This window comes from Coturnix japonica, chromosome Z (assembly GCF_001577835.2).
Source record: "Coturnix japonica isolate 7356 chromosome Z, Coturnix japonica 2.1, whole genome shotgun sequence".
Taxonomy (NCBI): domain Eukaryota; kingdom Metazoa; phylum Chordata; class Aves; order Galliformes; family Phasianidae; genus Coturnix; species Coturnix japonica.
This window is the reverse complement of record NC_029547.1, coordinates 36,565,132-36,581,277: the sequence shown is the minus strand read 5'-3', so window position 1 is coordinate 36,581,277 and position 16,146 is coordinate 36,565,132. Positions and strand designations below refer to the sequence as shown.

The 16,146-nt window shown below is 41.1% G+C and overlaps 1 protein-coding gene across 5 annotated transcripts in view; it reads right to left on the bottom strand.

Moving 5' to 3' along the window:
• NTRK2 (neurotrophic receptor tyrosine kinase 2) overlaps window positions 1-16,146 on the bottom strand; it is a 205,584-nt gene that overhangs the window by 77,777 nt on the left and 111,661 nt on the right. For all 5 annotated transcript variants that reach the window (XM_015849249.2, XM_032441164.1, XM_015849246.2 and 2 more), the window contains one exon: window positions 9,298-9,486. In XM_015849249.2, the coding sequence (XP_015704735.1) occupies window positions 9,298-9,486 (189 nt within the window). The remainder of the gene's footprint in view (window positions 1-9,297; window positions 9,487-16,146) is intronic.

Here is a 16,146-nt window from a genome sequence, read left to right as displayed (position 1 = left end):
AGCACATGAACAGGAGAGGAAATAGCTGTTCATGAGCGTGGATAGATTAGATATTAGGAGGAAGTTTTTTGCACAGAGCGTAGTGACGCACCTGGTTGCCCAAGGAGGTTGTGGATGCCCCCCATCCCTGGAGGCACTCAAGACCAGCCTGGATGTGGCTCTGGGCAGCCTGGTCTGGCGGCTGGCAACCCTGCACATAGCAGGGGGGTTGAAACTACATGATCTTTGAGGTCCTTTTCAACCCAGGCCATTCTATGATTCTGTATGAGTGTATGTATATATATATATATTTATATATATATATATATATATATGAAAATACGTAAGAATCAAAGTGGCAAGGTCTGGGGGACAAATCTACTGCCAGCTTAATAAAAGGCAAATACAGCTAACAGAATACACCACCCCTGTACGCAGGTAGTATCTCTGACATATGCACCTCATGATGAATGATAGCAAAGTTACAAAATTTAAATGGTGTCTGCAATTAGGGATTAAAACATAAAATCAAACTATAAAAATCTTCAGTCAAACCAAAAAAATCAATCTTCGTATATCTTTATGTCTTTATCTAGCCAATATGTCTCTTATACATTTATCTATCCAAGAAAATACCTTTAGAGTAAGGCACACAATGGGATTAGGACAAGTGGCAAATATACACATCCCTCCTCTTAATCTCAACCCTATTCACAGGTTTTTTGGCATCTAAATATCCTCAGTTCTCGGCATCTAAAGATTCTGATCTTAGTGAAGTGTATGCCCTTGTAAACCTCCTATCCTCTGAAACTGAGCCACTGAATGTCATGTGGGGCAAGTTCAGTCTGGGTAGCGAGGTGTTTCCTCTCAGTCTGGATTTCATGAAGATTGATCGGTTTTACTCCTCTGCGCTCTGGCTGCTGAGGTCAGACTGTTCTTTATAGGAAAATGAGCTGCTTATAAATTTTCAACTCTCTGAACTTTGGGAGTTGATGGAAAATCCCCAGGCTTACAGCTTAGCAGGCTAAGAAACCACAACAGCCTTTCTTTTGCGGTCACTGATATGTAAAAGCCTTTCAAAAGAGATGAAAATGCCGACATTCTTTCTCTTGGGAGACCCTGCTCGTGCACAGGGACAGAGTCTGTTTTTCACCCTCTAATACACATCAAAAAATGACCCCTCTTCCTCAAAACTTTAGGAGGCTGTGAGGTCATAGATGTGACTTGGAACTCGCTGCATTCATTACATAGCAGACAAAATCAAAGAGATTTTCCAATACAGACTATTAGTTCACTTTGCATTTTTTGTGTTTTTCTTTTTTGTTTTGTTTTGTTTAGTTTTTAAAGGATGGGCAGTAGAAAGAAACAAACAAACCTGCTACTCTGAGGTAGACACTGGTCAGACCCCTGCAGCGCACAGGCTAACTCCTGGTGAACTGTCCCTTTGCTGGCAGCTTTCCATTCACTAGACTCTTATGCCTTGCTCTGCAGTGAGAGGCCACACACTGAGACAGATGGAAGAGGGCCATGCCACCATAGCAGGAATCAATGCTGAGATTCTACCCTCCTGGGCAGAAAGTCTGAGAAACACACCTCAAGTGACCAAACCCTCCTTCTGTTGAACCAGCCCTGGAAACATCCAGTTCTTTTTTCAGATCAAATGGCGAGCGATCCAAGGGCTGGGCAGAAGGTTGTTGACCTTGGACTCTGAGCCCTGCATTCCCAACCCTCTATGAGGGGACCAGGGAGATAAATCCCTCCCCACTGTAAGGGCAGAGCAAGTCCGACAGTGCCTCTTGAGACTGAATGAGTACAAGTCTATGGGGCCAGATGGTGTGCATCCCACGGTTCTGAAGGAGCTGGCTGAGGTGGTTGCTGAGCTGCTCTCCATCATATTTGAGAAGTCGTGGCTGTCAGGTGAGGTCCCAGATGACTGGAGGAAGGGTCACGTCACTCCCATATACAAGAAGGGGAGCAGGGAGGACCTGGGGAACTACAGGCCGGTGAGTCTCACTGTGGTGCCTGGGAAGATTATGGAACAGATCCTCCTTGACGACATGCTGGATCACATGAGGAATGAGCATGTGATCTGAGACAACCAGCACGGCCTCACAAAGGGAAGGTCATGCTTAACCAATCTTGTGTCCTTCTATAATGGAGTGACGGTGTTGGCTGACGAAGGGAAGGCGACCAATGTCATTTACCTGGACCTGACAAGGCAAGGCCCTTGACATGGTGCCCCACCACATCCTCATCTCCAAATTGGAGGGATGTGGATTTGATGAGTGGATCACACAATGGATAAGAAATTGGTTGAAAGGCCACAGACAGAGGGTGGTGGTCAATGGCTCTATGTCCTTGTGGAGGCCGGTAACGAGTGGTGTCCCCCAGTGGTCTGTCTTGGGATCAGTGCTCTTTAACATTTGTACAGTGACATCGATGAGGGAATTGAGTGCACCCTCAGCAAGTTTGCTGATGATACCAAGCTGAGTGGTGCAGTTGATACAGAGGGAGAAAGGGATGTCATTCAGGGGGACCTTGACAGTCTTAAAAGGTGGGCCCAGGTGAACCTAATGAGGTTCAACACGGCAAAGTGCAAGGTTTTGCACTTGGGCCGGAAGAACTCCAGGCGTCTGTACTGACTGGGAGGAGTAATCCTTGAGAGCAGCTCGGCAGAGAAAGACCTAGGGGTCCTGATAGATGAGAAACTTAACATGAGCCAGCAGTGCGTCTTACGGCTCATAAGGCAAATGGAATCCTGGGCTCCATCAGGAGAGGGGTGGTCAGCATGGACAGAGAAGTAATTCTCCCTCTTTACTCTGCTCTTGTGAGGCCCCATCTGGAGTACTGTGTTCAGGTATGGAGCCCTCAGTACAAGAAAGAAATGGAGCTGTTGGAAAGGGTCCAGAGGAGGGCAACAAAGATTATCAGGGGACTGGAGCACCTCCCCTATGAAGACAGGCTGAGGGAGCTGGGCTTGTTCGCCTGGAGAAAAGGAGGCCACAGGGTGACCCCACTGCAGCCTTTCAGTACCTGAAGGGAACCTATATCGAGGAGGGGAGTAAACTCTTCAAAAGGGCTGATAATGGCAGGACAAGGGGAAATGCATTTAAGTTGAAAGAGGGTAGATTTAGGTTGGATGTTAGGGGGAAGTTCTTTACTAGGAGAGTGGTGAGGTCCTGGAACAGGCTGCCCAGGGAGGTTGTGGATGCCCCGTCCTTGGAGGTGATCAAGGACAGGTTGGATGGGGCCCTGGGCAACCTGATCTAGTAAATGTGGAAGTTTGGTGGCCCTGCCAGGCAGGGAGGTTGGAACTACATGATCCTTGAGGTCCCTACCAACCCAGGTAGTTCCATGATTCTGTGTGATTCTGTTGTCAGCTGATATCAAAATGAAGGGAAACCAGCCCTGCTGCAGGTGTGGATGGTCCTTAGGAAGGGCTGAGCACTAAGGTACAAGCAATTACACCCTTCCACTGAGCTCCTGGGAGAGGTCACGCAGCTCTGTGGGGCTGGAACCTGCCAAGGCTGAGCCAGAGCTATGACCCCCAGCTGGCAGGGAAGGCAGCTCTGCACTACACTGTGCTGCCACTGTGCTCAGTGTAACTCCATCGTGAAAGGAGCTTGGAAAGAATCACAACATCATGCATGACACAAATAAAGGGAATAGAAATCCAGATGTTTTTCCCAGGCTTCAGGGGTCTGCCTCACACTCTCAAGCTCTTCTTCATATTTTTTTCCCTTTAAAATTAAATTTGAAATCATTACCAGATTCAAAATCTAGTGGATTTGACGTGAAAAAGACTGAGATCACCACTAACTACATGGCATGTCAGTCCCTGGGATGTAAATGAAAATATCTGAGGGTAAATTAACAGGTTAAATGGGATGGGATGGGATACAAGAGGTGTAAAGACATCAACCAGAATGGCAATAATTATTCATAGTGGGCATGTGAGCTGCGTCTCAACCACCAAATGAAACGATTCACATGCATTTTTCCATGTATGTTCACCAGAACTTGAACTAAGACACACAGCAGGCAAAATTATATTACTAGAAGCCACTAAGTACACTAAGTACAATAATTGTTACTGCTTTTCAACATAGTCTTGTAATAATGGGGGCTGCTATTTGTGTGCTAACAGAAGTCCACATGATGCACAAATATTATAGTGCGTAAACAAAACCCTACTTGTTTTTAAAAGTGATAAAAGTAAGTTTGAAGATTGCACCATTCTTTCTTGTTCAGTGTGCTGTGGGGGTGCAGGAATGGGACTCAGAGAGCAATTTGATTCTTCAAATCCCAAAACTGTCTGCAAGGAAATCCGTATCCAGCATCTGCACTCAGAGTCTAAACATGGGCATACGACTGATGTCTTTCATGTGCCCTCTTCTTAGATTTGCTTTTCACATTACTGTCCAGCTCAGCAACGTTATCTACTAACTGCATTTCCACCATGAAGCACTGAAGTGTAATAGTAACGGGATGATAAATTCCAAGACCTATGCTGCAAGCTAAGAGATGAGCAAAAAATGTCCATAACTGTTTATGGAGGAAACAGCATGGTTCCTTTCAGCTTGTTTCAGCAGGTCTGGCAAATTCAGCTGATAACTTTAGCAGCTACAACATCAATGCAGGGATGTAAAAAACTAATTTTTGACACATCATGGTATTAAGGAAGAGACCAATTAACTTAGGCTCTATGACATCTCAAAGGATTTGTGAAGCAAACCTCTTAGCAGTGATTAGTCACTATGCCCACAAGATATTAGATCATCTATTTGATCTTTCAGGGGAGACAAATTGTCTCAAGGTATGCCATCCATGCAGGATTTCTACACCTGACAGTATTTCTACACTAGAAAGTTAGGGTTTGATTTTCAGCAGCAGCTACTGATCTCTATTGGTGATTCCCAGGCAGAAGGTTTGCAGGCTAACTGTAATGTAACACAGTGTGGTTAACAGTGAATTAAGCGCAAAGAGCATTTCACCATCTCCAGGTGGTAGACTATCTCACACATCTGAAATAAGAGTTGTCACTGTTAGGCAAGAACTGACAAAATGAATGATCTTTTGACTTCACATAGAAAGAAACAGAGAATTCTGGTACGTGTCTGAAACGTGACAGTGCACCACAGACCATAATTTTCCAAGGCAGAAAGGTTCATGATACCAGAGTGGCATGTGAGATGCACTAACCAGCAGCAAACAATGGTTCAAGGCAAAGGAAGGAAGAGCCTGAAGAGATGGGATGGGCTGTCAGATAGACAAGTGCAGAGGAAACACTGTTTTTGCTGCCAAGGCAAAAACAGTGGGCAGTTGGAGTTGGAAGTATCAGATAGTCCTAGTTAGAAAAGACAGGTAATTTTCAATTGTTAAGTCAATTAAAAGTTCATATGAGCATTTGGGCTCAAACCTGGGACAGAAATTCAACCCCAAGTGATGACTGTAATCCAGACGCTGAAGTCACTGGGGCTTTGTTCTTTGTGAGTGTGCATTTCCCACCTCAAAGGCTATCCCACACGAGAAGGCAAGTGCTACAATTTTTAGTCCAGGATTGATTCTTGAGGAGACAGCACCTTTTAGTTTTTAGTTAATCAGTCACTAAGTGACTGACAACATACTGAAACAGGGTCAGAATTTTAAATTAAATTTCCTGCAGTCAATTTTTAAATTTTCTTTTAACCATGCACATTTTGAATACTATGCGGTAAAGCATGATAAAATTTACTTGAAAATGGTCGTCTGTACAGAAGCCAAGATGCTTCTTAAGTTGGTAACGTAACCCTACTTGATAATCACAGCAGGTATACCTCTTCAGCATCTGTGGAAACCACAATCTGTTTACAGTTTCACCTAGCAGAAGTCCCACCCCATTCTGCAGACCAGCATGCACTAAATTAGTTTCCAGCAAGACTGTCAGTGATTGCTGTGTTTAATGCTAGAGGACAATGGAACTTAGATGAGATAGGAAATACCTATAAATGTTAATTATCTTGCTGCAGATGAGAAACCAGATGATATCTGGTTATTGTAAACAGGAAAAAAGTATGAGAGCTACTTAGCTTAGAGCTTTATAAATACCAGATATATACATCAGGAGGAAGCTGACAGGTTAGAAAAAGACAAATGCAGCTCTCTACTAACAAGAGAGTGAGTGAGATAGGAAGAGAGTACATGAAATAATTCACAGAAGGGCCACTTTTCCATCAGATAATTTGTATTTCCCTCTGTATCAGACAGACTATGGAGTCACAGCATGGTTGAGAGGCTGAGTTTGGTAGGGCCTTCTGAGTCCATCAGCTCCAGCCCCTGCCCAAGCAGAGACAGCCAGAGCAGGATCTGTGGAGAAGAAGATCTCCAAGGAGAACACTCCACAACATCTGGGCAGTTTGTGCCAGTGCTCTGTAACTCACACAGCACTGAAGTGCTGCCTGGTGTTCAGAGGAAATCTCCTCTGTTTCAGTTTGTGCTCACTGCCTCTTGTCCTGATACTGGGCACCACCAGAAAGAGCCTGGCTCTGTTCCCTGCTCTGTTGCATCAGGAGTTTGTACACTTGGACCAAGATCCTCCTGAGAATGCTAATCTCTAGGCTGAACAGTCCTGGCTCTTTCAGCTTCTCCTCACAGGATAGGTGCTCCAGGATCTTCACCATCTTGGTGGCCCTGCATTGTACTCTTTCCAGTATGTCCATGTCTCTCCTGTAGTGGGGTTCCCAGATCTGGACTCAGTGCTCCAGGTATGACCTCACCAGTGCTCCTTAGGGGTAAAGATCACACCATTGGACAGCTGGTGATTAAGTGGTATGCACAGTGTGATTTGGGGTCACATGAGCTGCTTCCAAAAGAATCATGGAGTCAAGGCAAAAGTGATCTGTACCAAAAACTTGAAGCTCTCTGACAAACAGTGTTAAAGCATGTTTGTGTGTGATGCATTCAAGTGTGTATAAGCATTTCATGTCTGTTGTGTGCTCACGAGTGCATGTGTATAGCATACTTGAACACGAGTGTGTTCAAGTATGTTCAGATGTGCAGTGTTTAAATGTGCATTTACATGTGTCAGGCATGTATGTATTCACATACATGTGTGTTCACACATTTTCGCACATGTGTTCAGGCATGGTGTCTGAACATGTCCAGACACAAGTCCACACAAGTTCAGATGTATGGCACACACATACATGTTCACATGTGTTCGCATATATTCACGTGTCTGCCTTTGTTTATACACTGTCACAGTTTCCGTGATTTTCTTTGCTACAATAAAATCAAAAGAGTAGGACCACCATAGCAATGTGGCAAAATGCAGAGAATCAGCCCTACATATTTCCCCAGAGCAACATAGAAAAACCCTGAGCCATATCCCTCAAACATTTACGCACAAGCTGAAATTCATGTACTGTGATTAATTTCCCAGACACCATGTGGGTTTCATTGCAGCACACAAAACCAAACACAGATTTACGTATTTGTAGGATCAGGACCTACTTAGTGCTACTCAGCTGTGATTTAATGTGCCTGTACTTTATGTGAGATAATTCTGTGTTTTTGTACAGTTTTTGTCTATTTTTCTCCAGAACAGCATGTATGTTGTTTCAACATTAATGTTGAAAGTGAAATACTCCATAGTCACTAATGTTTATTTAAACAATTATAATGCTAATTCTAATGCAGCTGGGAACAGAGATATGGTAGCCTCATATTTAAAAGCATGGCCTTTTATATAACATTAGAGAGCTCTAGTGGGCACGTTGCCCATTTCTAATTCCCTACTGGCTTCTATTTTTCACAGGAATTAATGTTCTAATCACAATGCATCTTTATAACATTTTCCTTGTGCTGATCAAGTATCAGCAAATCAGTCATTATTTAATGCATCCTACCACATATGCTAGGCCAAATTATCAAACATCCTCCAATACAAGAGATAATGAGGCACTTCTAATTGCAAAGTAGTGTCAAACATGTGAAGATCAAAGTAAAGGAGAACAGCCGATACATATAAAAAAGCAGAAAAATCCCTTCTCTTGCATGGCAGAAGCATTTTTGTGTGGCTTGTTCTTAGCAAAGCAATTATGATGTGAGTATCACTGTTTAGAAGATAAGTAGGTAGTCCAGTAACAGCCTTTACATCCTTAGGTGCACATACATATGCATGCACACACACATGCACAGGTCAAGGAGGATTGCTATTGCAGCATTTACGCTTTGCAAAGTTGGAGACAAAGATTGATGACCTTTGCTTATGGCCTAGGGAGGCAAGCCCTAAACAACAACTTGTGCTTTGAAGTAGTATCATTCCAGGTAGGACAGAGGCAGGTGTTAGCATCCCTTAGTTGGATGCCCAGCACTCATCAGCAGCACAGGGTATATCTGGAGTGAATTCTCAGAGAAACAGATAGGACTTTCAGGGAAACTGTATGAATACTTCCACCAAAAAAAAAAAAAAAAAAAAAAAAAAAAGCAAACAAACAAACCAAACCAAAAACTGAGGCAAAAAGATGGCTGAAACACTTAAAGATCTAAATGCACTGATGAAAAATATTAAGTACTATAGCTGCTATTAATCACAATACCATCCAGGTATTTTTTCAGTTATCTACTACACCATAGTTCAATTATCTACTACTTGCCACTGGTTTGAAGAGCAGCAGCTGAAGTTAGGGATACTCTTTTTTAGCTATATGTTGTTAATTATTTTTAACTCTTCACAGTATTTTACATTTCATCTTCTAACTGAGCATGAAATAATTTGTATGTCACATTTATTGTTTACTAAGGAAGGTCATGCTCTTTTTACAAACATTTAACATCTTTTCCAGATACAGCGGTTGAACTATACAGCTAAATTAAAATAATGGAACTTCTAACCCGTATTGATTCTTAAAACTTACTAACTTGTAGAGTTCAAAATCAGGTTATATTCCTTACCAAAACAAAAGCAGTGAGTATGCAACAATACTGACTGCTGTTTCTGACCCAGCATTTGTTTTCTCCCAAGAAAACACTTAGTGCAGAGGACTGGCCAAAGACCACTGAAATCAATGGAAAGGCTACCAGTGACTATGATGGAATATGGACTGGGTTTTGAGCATAACACTAATGAATTAATCAACTCATTACAAAGTCTGAATTTGGCTTTGACAGATATAAAGCAGTTCATCCCATGTACATTAAACAAACTGCTGACATTTTTAAGCCCACCCTCTCACTCTCAGGAATTCAGACTTTTTTTTCTGTTAGCTATGTTAAGGAGCCCCAGCACTCACACAAGAAAAATTAATGACTGAAGTACATATAATTCTTTGTACTTACAAGTATCTGGCTTGAGCTGACTGTTGGTAATTCCAAAGTACTGAGGATTTTCAATGACCGGAATCTTTGTCATCCCAATGATGACCGCATCAGGACCTCCCTCAGAAGAAGATGGAGTGTTACTGCCATTTGAGATGTGATGGAGAGGACTGGCTGAATCATCATCATTGCTGATAACTGAAGAAGGACCTAGAGTTAGAAACAAAGATTAGCGTTAACTCAGGATGTCTCCTTTTCCTCAGACCTTTTTTTTTTTTTTCTTTTTTTTCAACTGTTTAACCTCCATCCTGATAGTCAAACACTCTCTATGTGCTTTGTTAATCTTACCTCATGAATTTTATATATCTGGGTGGAGACGTACAAATGGTAGGCCATTAGGAGTTATAATGTGAAGTAAATTTTTGCACTGGTAGATCACCTACACTAGATATGTAAGGATTCAGAATAGTATATGTCTGGGAAAGTGCTCCAATTTGATGAACTCCTCCTATCATTCTCTGAAATAAGCTGTGTATTACACATAACAACTTTTTCAACTTAAGCTTTTCTCAGACCACCCATCAATAATGACTTTTTCACTAATTTGGGGAAATTCCTGTCTTCTCTTTGATGTGGTACTAAAATGAGAAATAATAATAATAATAATAAAACCCAAAACACAGAGTGGAGATGGGCTCATCCTGATGGGGAAAGTTGTGTCATTTCTGGAAAACAAAATGTTGAGCCTCAAAACTGTGTGGATGAGCCTGTCAGTCACAGAAAGTGCAGGTCACATGCTCTAAGTAGTAGAAAAGACATATCACATCCCAGTGTGGAATATGGAGTCACTGCACTCAGGCTCCTCCTGATCAGAACAAATTTCTGGCCCATCCAACTCCATCCATGCCTGAGACTAGTCACCACTCAGGAAGAGGTTTATTTTGGTCAGTGATTTATTGACAGTTTTTGTTTTATCTTTACTTTGTTATTTATACTTCTAACCAAAGTGCCATGGAGATAAAACCTCATAACTAGTCTAAATTCTCCATTACACTTCAATTTACTGCCAGTATTCAAAGAAAACCAGTAACCAACTAGCAGTAACAATATTTTGCTTAAATAGACAACTGAAGAGCCAGTAGAGATCAAGAACATTGCATTTCAGATAATTCTCCATCCAAATAAACTGGTGATTTTGAGGAAGCATTCACGTCATCTAATGTTAACAATCAATAGATGATGCTAGAAACAGAATGATTCATTCTCTTGATGTTCCTGTCCTGGAAGGGCATCCTCAGAAGACACTTTTGTTTGTTTCCATCCTCTTTGCTAAAGAAGGGAATAAGAGAGAGGAGCATTGGGAAGACTAACAGCTGTTTTCCCTAGAGCACAAATCACCCCTTTGCAAAGTGTCCCAAACTGGATTTTAGATTAGACAAAACAGTGCAGAGGCACAACGGATACAAGGGATACAGAAACAGAGACTGGGAACCAAAAGCAGGTTCTGCAGACCCATCACAGAGCACCTGAGAGAAGATGAGGATTTACCACTGCACAGACACAATTAAGGAACAAGGGCGGGCCCAGGCACATCAGCCTAGAAAGATCAGCTTTGAAGGAAGGAAATTCAGACTCTCTTAGTGTTATGTGGTGCACTACATCATAACAAAAACACTTTATCATTTCATGGTGTGGCTCACAGGAATAAAATAATTTGGCATGTGGCTATTCAACCCTAGCTTTAGAGACTCAAGCATACTCCCACCCCAGTCCTGCTTTCCTTTCTCCCCAGTTGGCTTAATGGTTCAAGAGGGAAATGTTCTCATAGTTTGAAGAAGTACTTCCCTCCCTCTAGCCTGAAACATTAGAGGTAATTTTTCAAATGCCTTGCACTTCACTGGAAAGTCATTGTTGACAAATGTAAGTGAAGCCTAGATCTCTGCAATTTATCAAGTGAAATACTAATACCAAGGCTGTTTTTGTCATTACTGATCACTGAGATTGATTCTACTAGGAAAGCTGCCAGGATTAAGTTTTTGGTGAAGATTTCTCTAATGAACTGCAGAGCCTAGCAAACTGTGAGAAATGGTCCCTCAGATGACATACAAGATACTTATGTAAAGTCACAACGTACTTTTCAGGTGCGTGAGTTGTTTGTTGTGGAATTTGAATGCAAATACATTTAAAATTGCATGCAGGTTTTTTTGTTGTTGTTGTTGCTGAAATTATCCTGAGGTCTTTCAAATATCTGAATATCAAGCTAATGGCACCAAAAAGCAAGCAGGCAAATACAAGTTTTCTTGGGAAAATGCAGTCCTTTTATACTAATAGAGATCTTGTACAAGGGTCAAATCCCTTCTCTTACAGCAAATGGACAAATGCTCCAGCCTCTGTAATTTAATAGAGGTGATGGCAAGGAAAAGTATCCATTACATATTTCTAGATGTTAGAGAAGTATAATGAATAGAATCTCATTCTGTTTGTCATATTATTTCTTTGCTACTCTAAGACCCAGTTTTGCACAGTGAACTTTTTTTCCGGCCAGTGTAAACTGCAAAGTGCTGAAGGTGAAAAGTAGCCAATTGTTCTATAAATCTATTTACTCAATTAAGATAACTGGTATAAAATTGTCATCCTTGTAGCATGAAGGAGGTTACAACTGTATTAGACTCTCTGGTGTAGATGAGGAAAACCTGGAAAACTAGATGATTTCTCCACAGTAGGAAGCAGTCCAAAAATACGTAAAATGTAGGAAATTTGTGCTGTGTCATTCATCATCCACTGTCATTTATTAGTAACGAATCAGCTCATGCAATTGTCTTTGGAAACAGTTGTTTGGATTTAAAGATCCTATTTCCTTTTACTGTATATTTCTTCCAGTTAAGCCAAATGCAACACAGCAGATGGCAATTTTTGTCTACCAGAGGCAGTTGAGCTCATATGCTTTCAAAGAGGCTTTTTTTTTTTTTTCTTTTTTTTTTTCTGGGATCTTTTAGAGTGTATGAGCAAACTGACAAACTGTCAATACTTGCATACCTACCAGACTGACCACTTTGCTGTGAAGATGTATTTCATTTTTTGAATGCAATAAGTCACATTACTATTACAGACCAGAACTGCAGCTCATTTCTCACAGCAGCAGCCTATGACTGATATTCCAGTAATGCAAAGCCATTTTCCTGGATGCAAGATGAGTCCATCATCTGTGCTGACAAGAAACTAGAGTTGCCCTTTTCTGAATTTGCACTGAGCTCAAATCAAAAGATAATTTTTTAAAGTACCTTAAAGTATGATTTCATGAAGATTAAATGGGGAAACTTTATTATTTATCAAAGGCAGAATGAGTTTGACAATTACCTGTAGTCTCTTATTATTGATTCTGTTGTTTTTTTGTTGGTGGTGTTTTTGTTGTTGTTGTTTGTTTGTTTGTTTTGTTGTTGTTTTGTTTGCATCTAGCATGGACTTGTATGTATATATTCTCAGACTTCAGTTTAGATGGTCAAGAAATGATCACTGTGACCATCTACTTCTCCTTTCACCACTGTGTCACAGATATAAGCAAATTTCTTCATGCATATTTGCTCCATAAACTCTATCAAGATCTCTTGAAGACTGCAATATCCTGCACCCTTCTCACAACACACTTCTGTGAGTTGCACATCACTTGAATTATCCCTGAAGTCACTACTAATGTTAAAGCCACGCTGAGAGTCATAATTACAAAAAAACAGCATTGTGACAGGAGCTGTTTAATTATGGGCACACATATGCTTAATCAAGTAAGAAGGTAGCTCAGGTAAAGAGGATTATTTACAGAGCTGAGTTTTGAGCCATGATGACTTATTAAACATGGCTCCTTTCATGAAAAATGACACTGATGGCCAGAAAGATTTCCCAGTTGATCCTGCACTAGCATAAGCTCTTCTTGCTTTGAGTCCATGCAGGGACATATGGTAATGACATATTACAAGTCAAAAGCAGGACAGTAAATACGTGTCATATCAGTCAGCATCATCTCTGCTAGATTTTAAGGCCACAATTAATTTTCTCTCTTCTTTCCTTTTTGGAGATGTGTAGTTAAATTCTACTTTCTTCTTTTTTTTTTTTTTTTCTTTTTTTTTTCTCTTTTTTTTTCCTTTCTTTTTTGCATGATTAACACATAAGTTTTGTGCTTCAACAAAAGCACTGATTTAGATTCTTCTATTATAGAGTTAAGATTAAAGTTTCCTACCAGAACAGACACCCTTTTAGCTGAACTGTTGAATCCATATTTTTTCTTTCACTCCCTTTAGAAGACAGCTTATGAGTCATGGCTTGTCACAATTTTATTTATTTATTTGTTTGTTTGTTTGTTTATTGACCCAAGTGCTACAAGTGCTACAGAATTCTTTGAGTATTCTTTGGCATTCCCAAATTCAACTGCTATAGGTAACTATGATGTTGAATAATGTTTATGCAATTCTATTAGACTGAATAAGAGAGCCCAGCCTAATAGAGGGTAATGCAATTATAACAACATTATTTTATATTATTGGTCTATTAAAATACTCCATGTTGAATATAGAGAATTGAATTAAGAACCAAAAATAGAACATAAGGAGAAAAAATCAAAGCCAGCTGAATAAGCTTCCCAAAGAGAAACCAGCTTAGACTCACTTCAGTTAGTGGAACTGTTTGAAGTAAACTGGGATTCTTCTGCAAATCCTGAGTGGGCTCGTTAAAATGATGCTCTTTGCTTTGCAACTGCTTCTGCTTTTCATGAGGAAAGGAGCCCAGCAGAGTGCTCCTGTGCTTTTTCAGCAGTCCAGCTGTGCAATAGCTACTCATGCTTCTCCCCACCTTTCAGCGAACACCTCTTTGTCTCTTATCTCTAACAGCTTTCCAGAACAGAGACATCAGTGTTAGCCACAGTGCTGTCATCTTAAAAGTCCTTGCCACAGTCATCTGCCAATGAATGTTATGGGATTAATACTGCTTTGTTTGTGGTGAAGGAGACAGAAGAAGATTACCCCAAGCAGCCTTATACCTAACCGTCTCCTGATGGAGCACACTGCTTTTCAGAGCTCAAACAAATGCATGCTCTTCCACCCTGGCATAGCACACCGAGCCAAAAACTATGTTGTAGACATTAAGTCTGTAACTCAGAAAACTGAGTCTTGTTAGGCTTGGGTGTTTAGAGGATAAATAATCTCACATCTTCTGACAGGTATCATTAATCTGTTTAACAGATTTGCACGCAGCAGTGCTTGTTTAAGCTTGCACACCATTGTTTCTAGATATACGAGGTAAGAAAATCTTCCTGATGCTGCCCAAAACGTTCATTTCCATCCAGGAGCATGCCTCCAGGAAATTGTAGGAACCAGAACGGATGTTGATCCAGGGAGCCAGAGAACTTCCCCACACCCAGCAGACAAATGCCACCAGTCAGCACATGCTTCAGAAACTCCCTCTTCAACAGTCTCTACATTACAGAGGAAAGCGGTCCCCTTGGAGAGTTCTTGCAGGAGAAACAGGCTGGAAATAGAGGCTTAAAATCAAGAAGCAGACTATAGGATTCTATTCACCTGCAACTACTGTGAAACAAGGGAGAGGCATTTCTTTGAAGATCATAATGGAGACAGAGAATTTTGACAGTCAAAATTTCAGCTAAGTGATAAAGTCCCTGCTTTTGCTTTCACATGAAAGCCAATGATTTATGTTTCTGTATTTGTTGCAGCTTCACAGGAGGACCAAATTGCACTGGTAACACTGTATCACTGTCAAGTAAAGAAAGTAAGTAAGTGACAGATTATTTTCTTCCCCACACAAAATAGCTTAAGCAATAGGCACCCAGAACCATAATTAAATAAAAGGTATGTTTTCCAGCTTTAGAGTAATAAACTTTCAGTGTTGCCAGGTATCAAAGGTCAACTGCAGTGACCAAAATGCCTTCCCCATAAAATGCATGTTCTTGCTGGAAAACTTGTTTCAAATGCCTGACTCCTCTAGATAGAAAAGAATGTGCAATCATCTGTGTGATTTCCACTGAAATGGCTCTGCGCAGATTTTAGCCCCTCAAATATATCATCGGGCCTTTATGTTGTTGCTTCTCATTTAAGAGCCACAGCTGCTTATGTGTTGATTCAGCTTTATTCTGGAGCATGATTGTGAAAGAGCCCTAGTCAGTGCCAATCTAACTGCTTTTCTTTTTTGTTGTTGTTTTTTTTGTTTGTTTGTTTTTTCTACTTACAGTCTCATCTATATTTTCATGTATGCAAGCATTCACGCTCCTCTTTACAAGACTAGTGCATGCCAGAGGTCATAATATCTGCAGGGGAAATTTCCAATTAAGGAAAACACCCTAGAATCCCCTAGAGGGTTGCTTCATAATGCACGTGATTCCCCAAAAACCACTGAACATACAGGATGCAGGAGCAGACCAGATGCACAGATGTTTAGGTCTGGGACAGGATGACAAGGCAGTTCACCCAAGAAACCTACTTTGCAGTACTGCAACTGCAATAAATAAGAGGTCTCTAACTGTCCTTGTTTTGCCTGAGATTCTTTTTTAATCTCAGAAGCTTGCACTATGCCATATTTGGGATTTTTGATGAAAACCGTGCTGTTAAAGCAGCAATGCTTTCATTGTTGCAGAGCAGTGCTTACACGGAGCCAAGGTCTTTGCAGTGCCTCATACTGCCCTGCCAAGAAGGAGGCTAGGCAGGGAAAGAAGGGGGTCAGAGATAGGACAGCAGACCCAGTCTGACCCAAGAGATTACACACTGCGACTTCATGTTCAGTGATAAAAACTGGGGCTAAGAATGAGGAATGGGGGTAAGTTTACAGTGGAGGCATTTATCTTTCCAGTGCACTGTTATGGATGATGGGCCC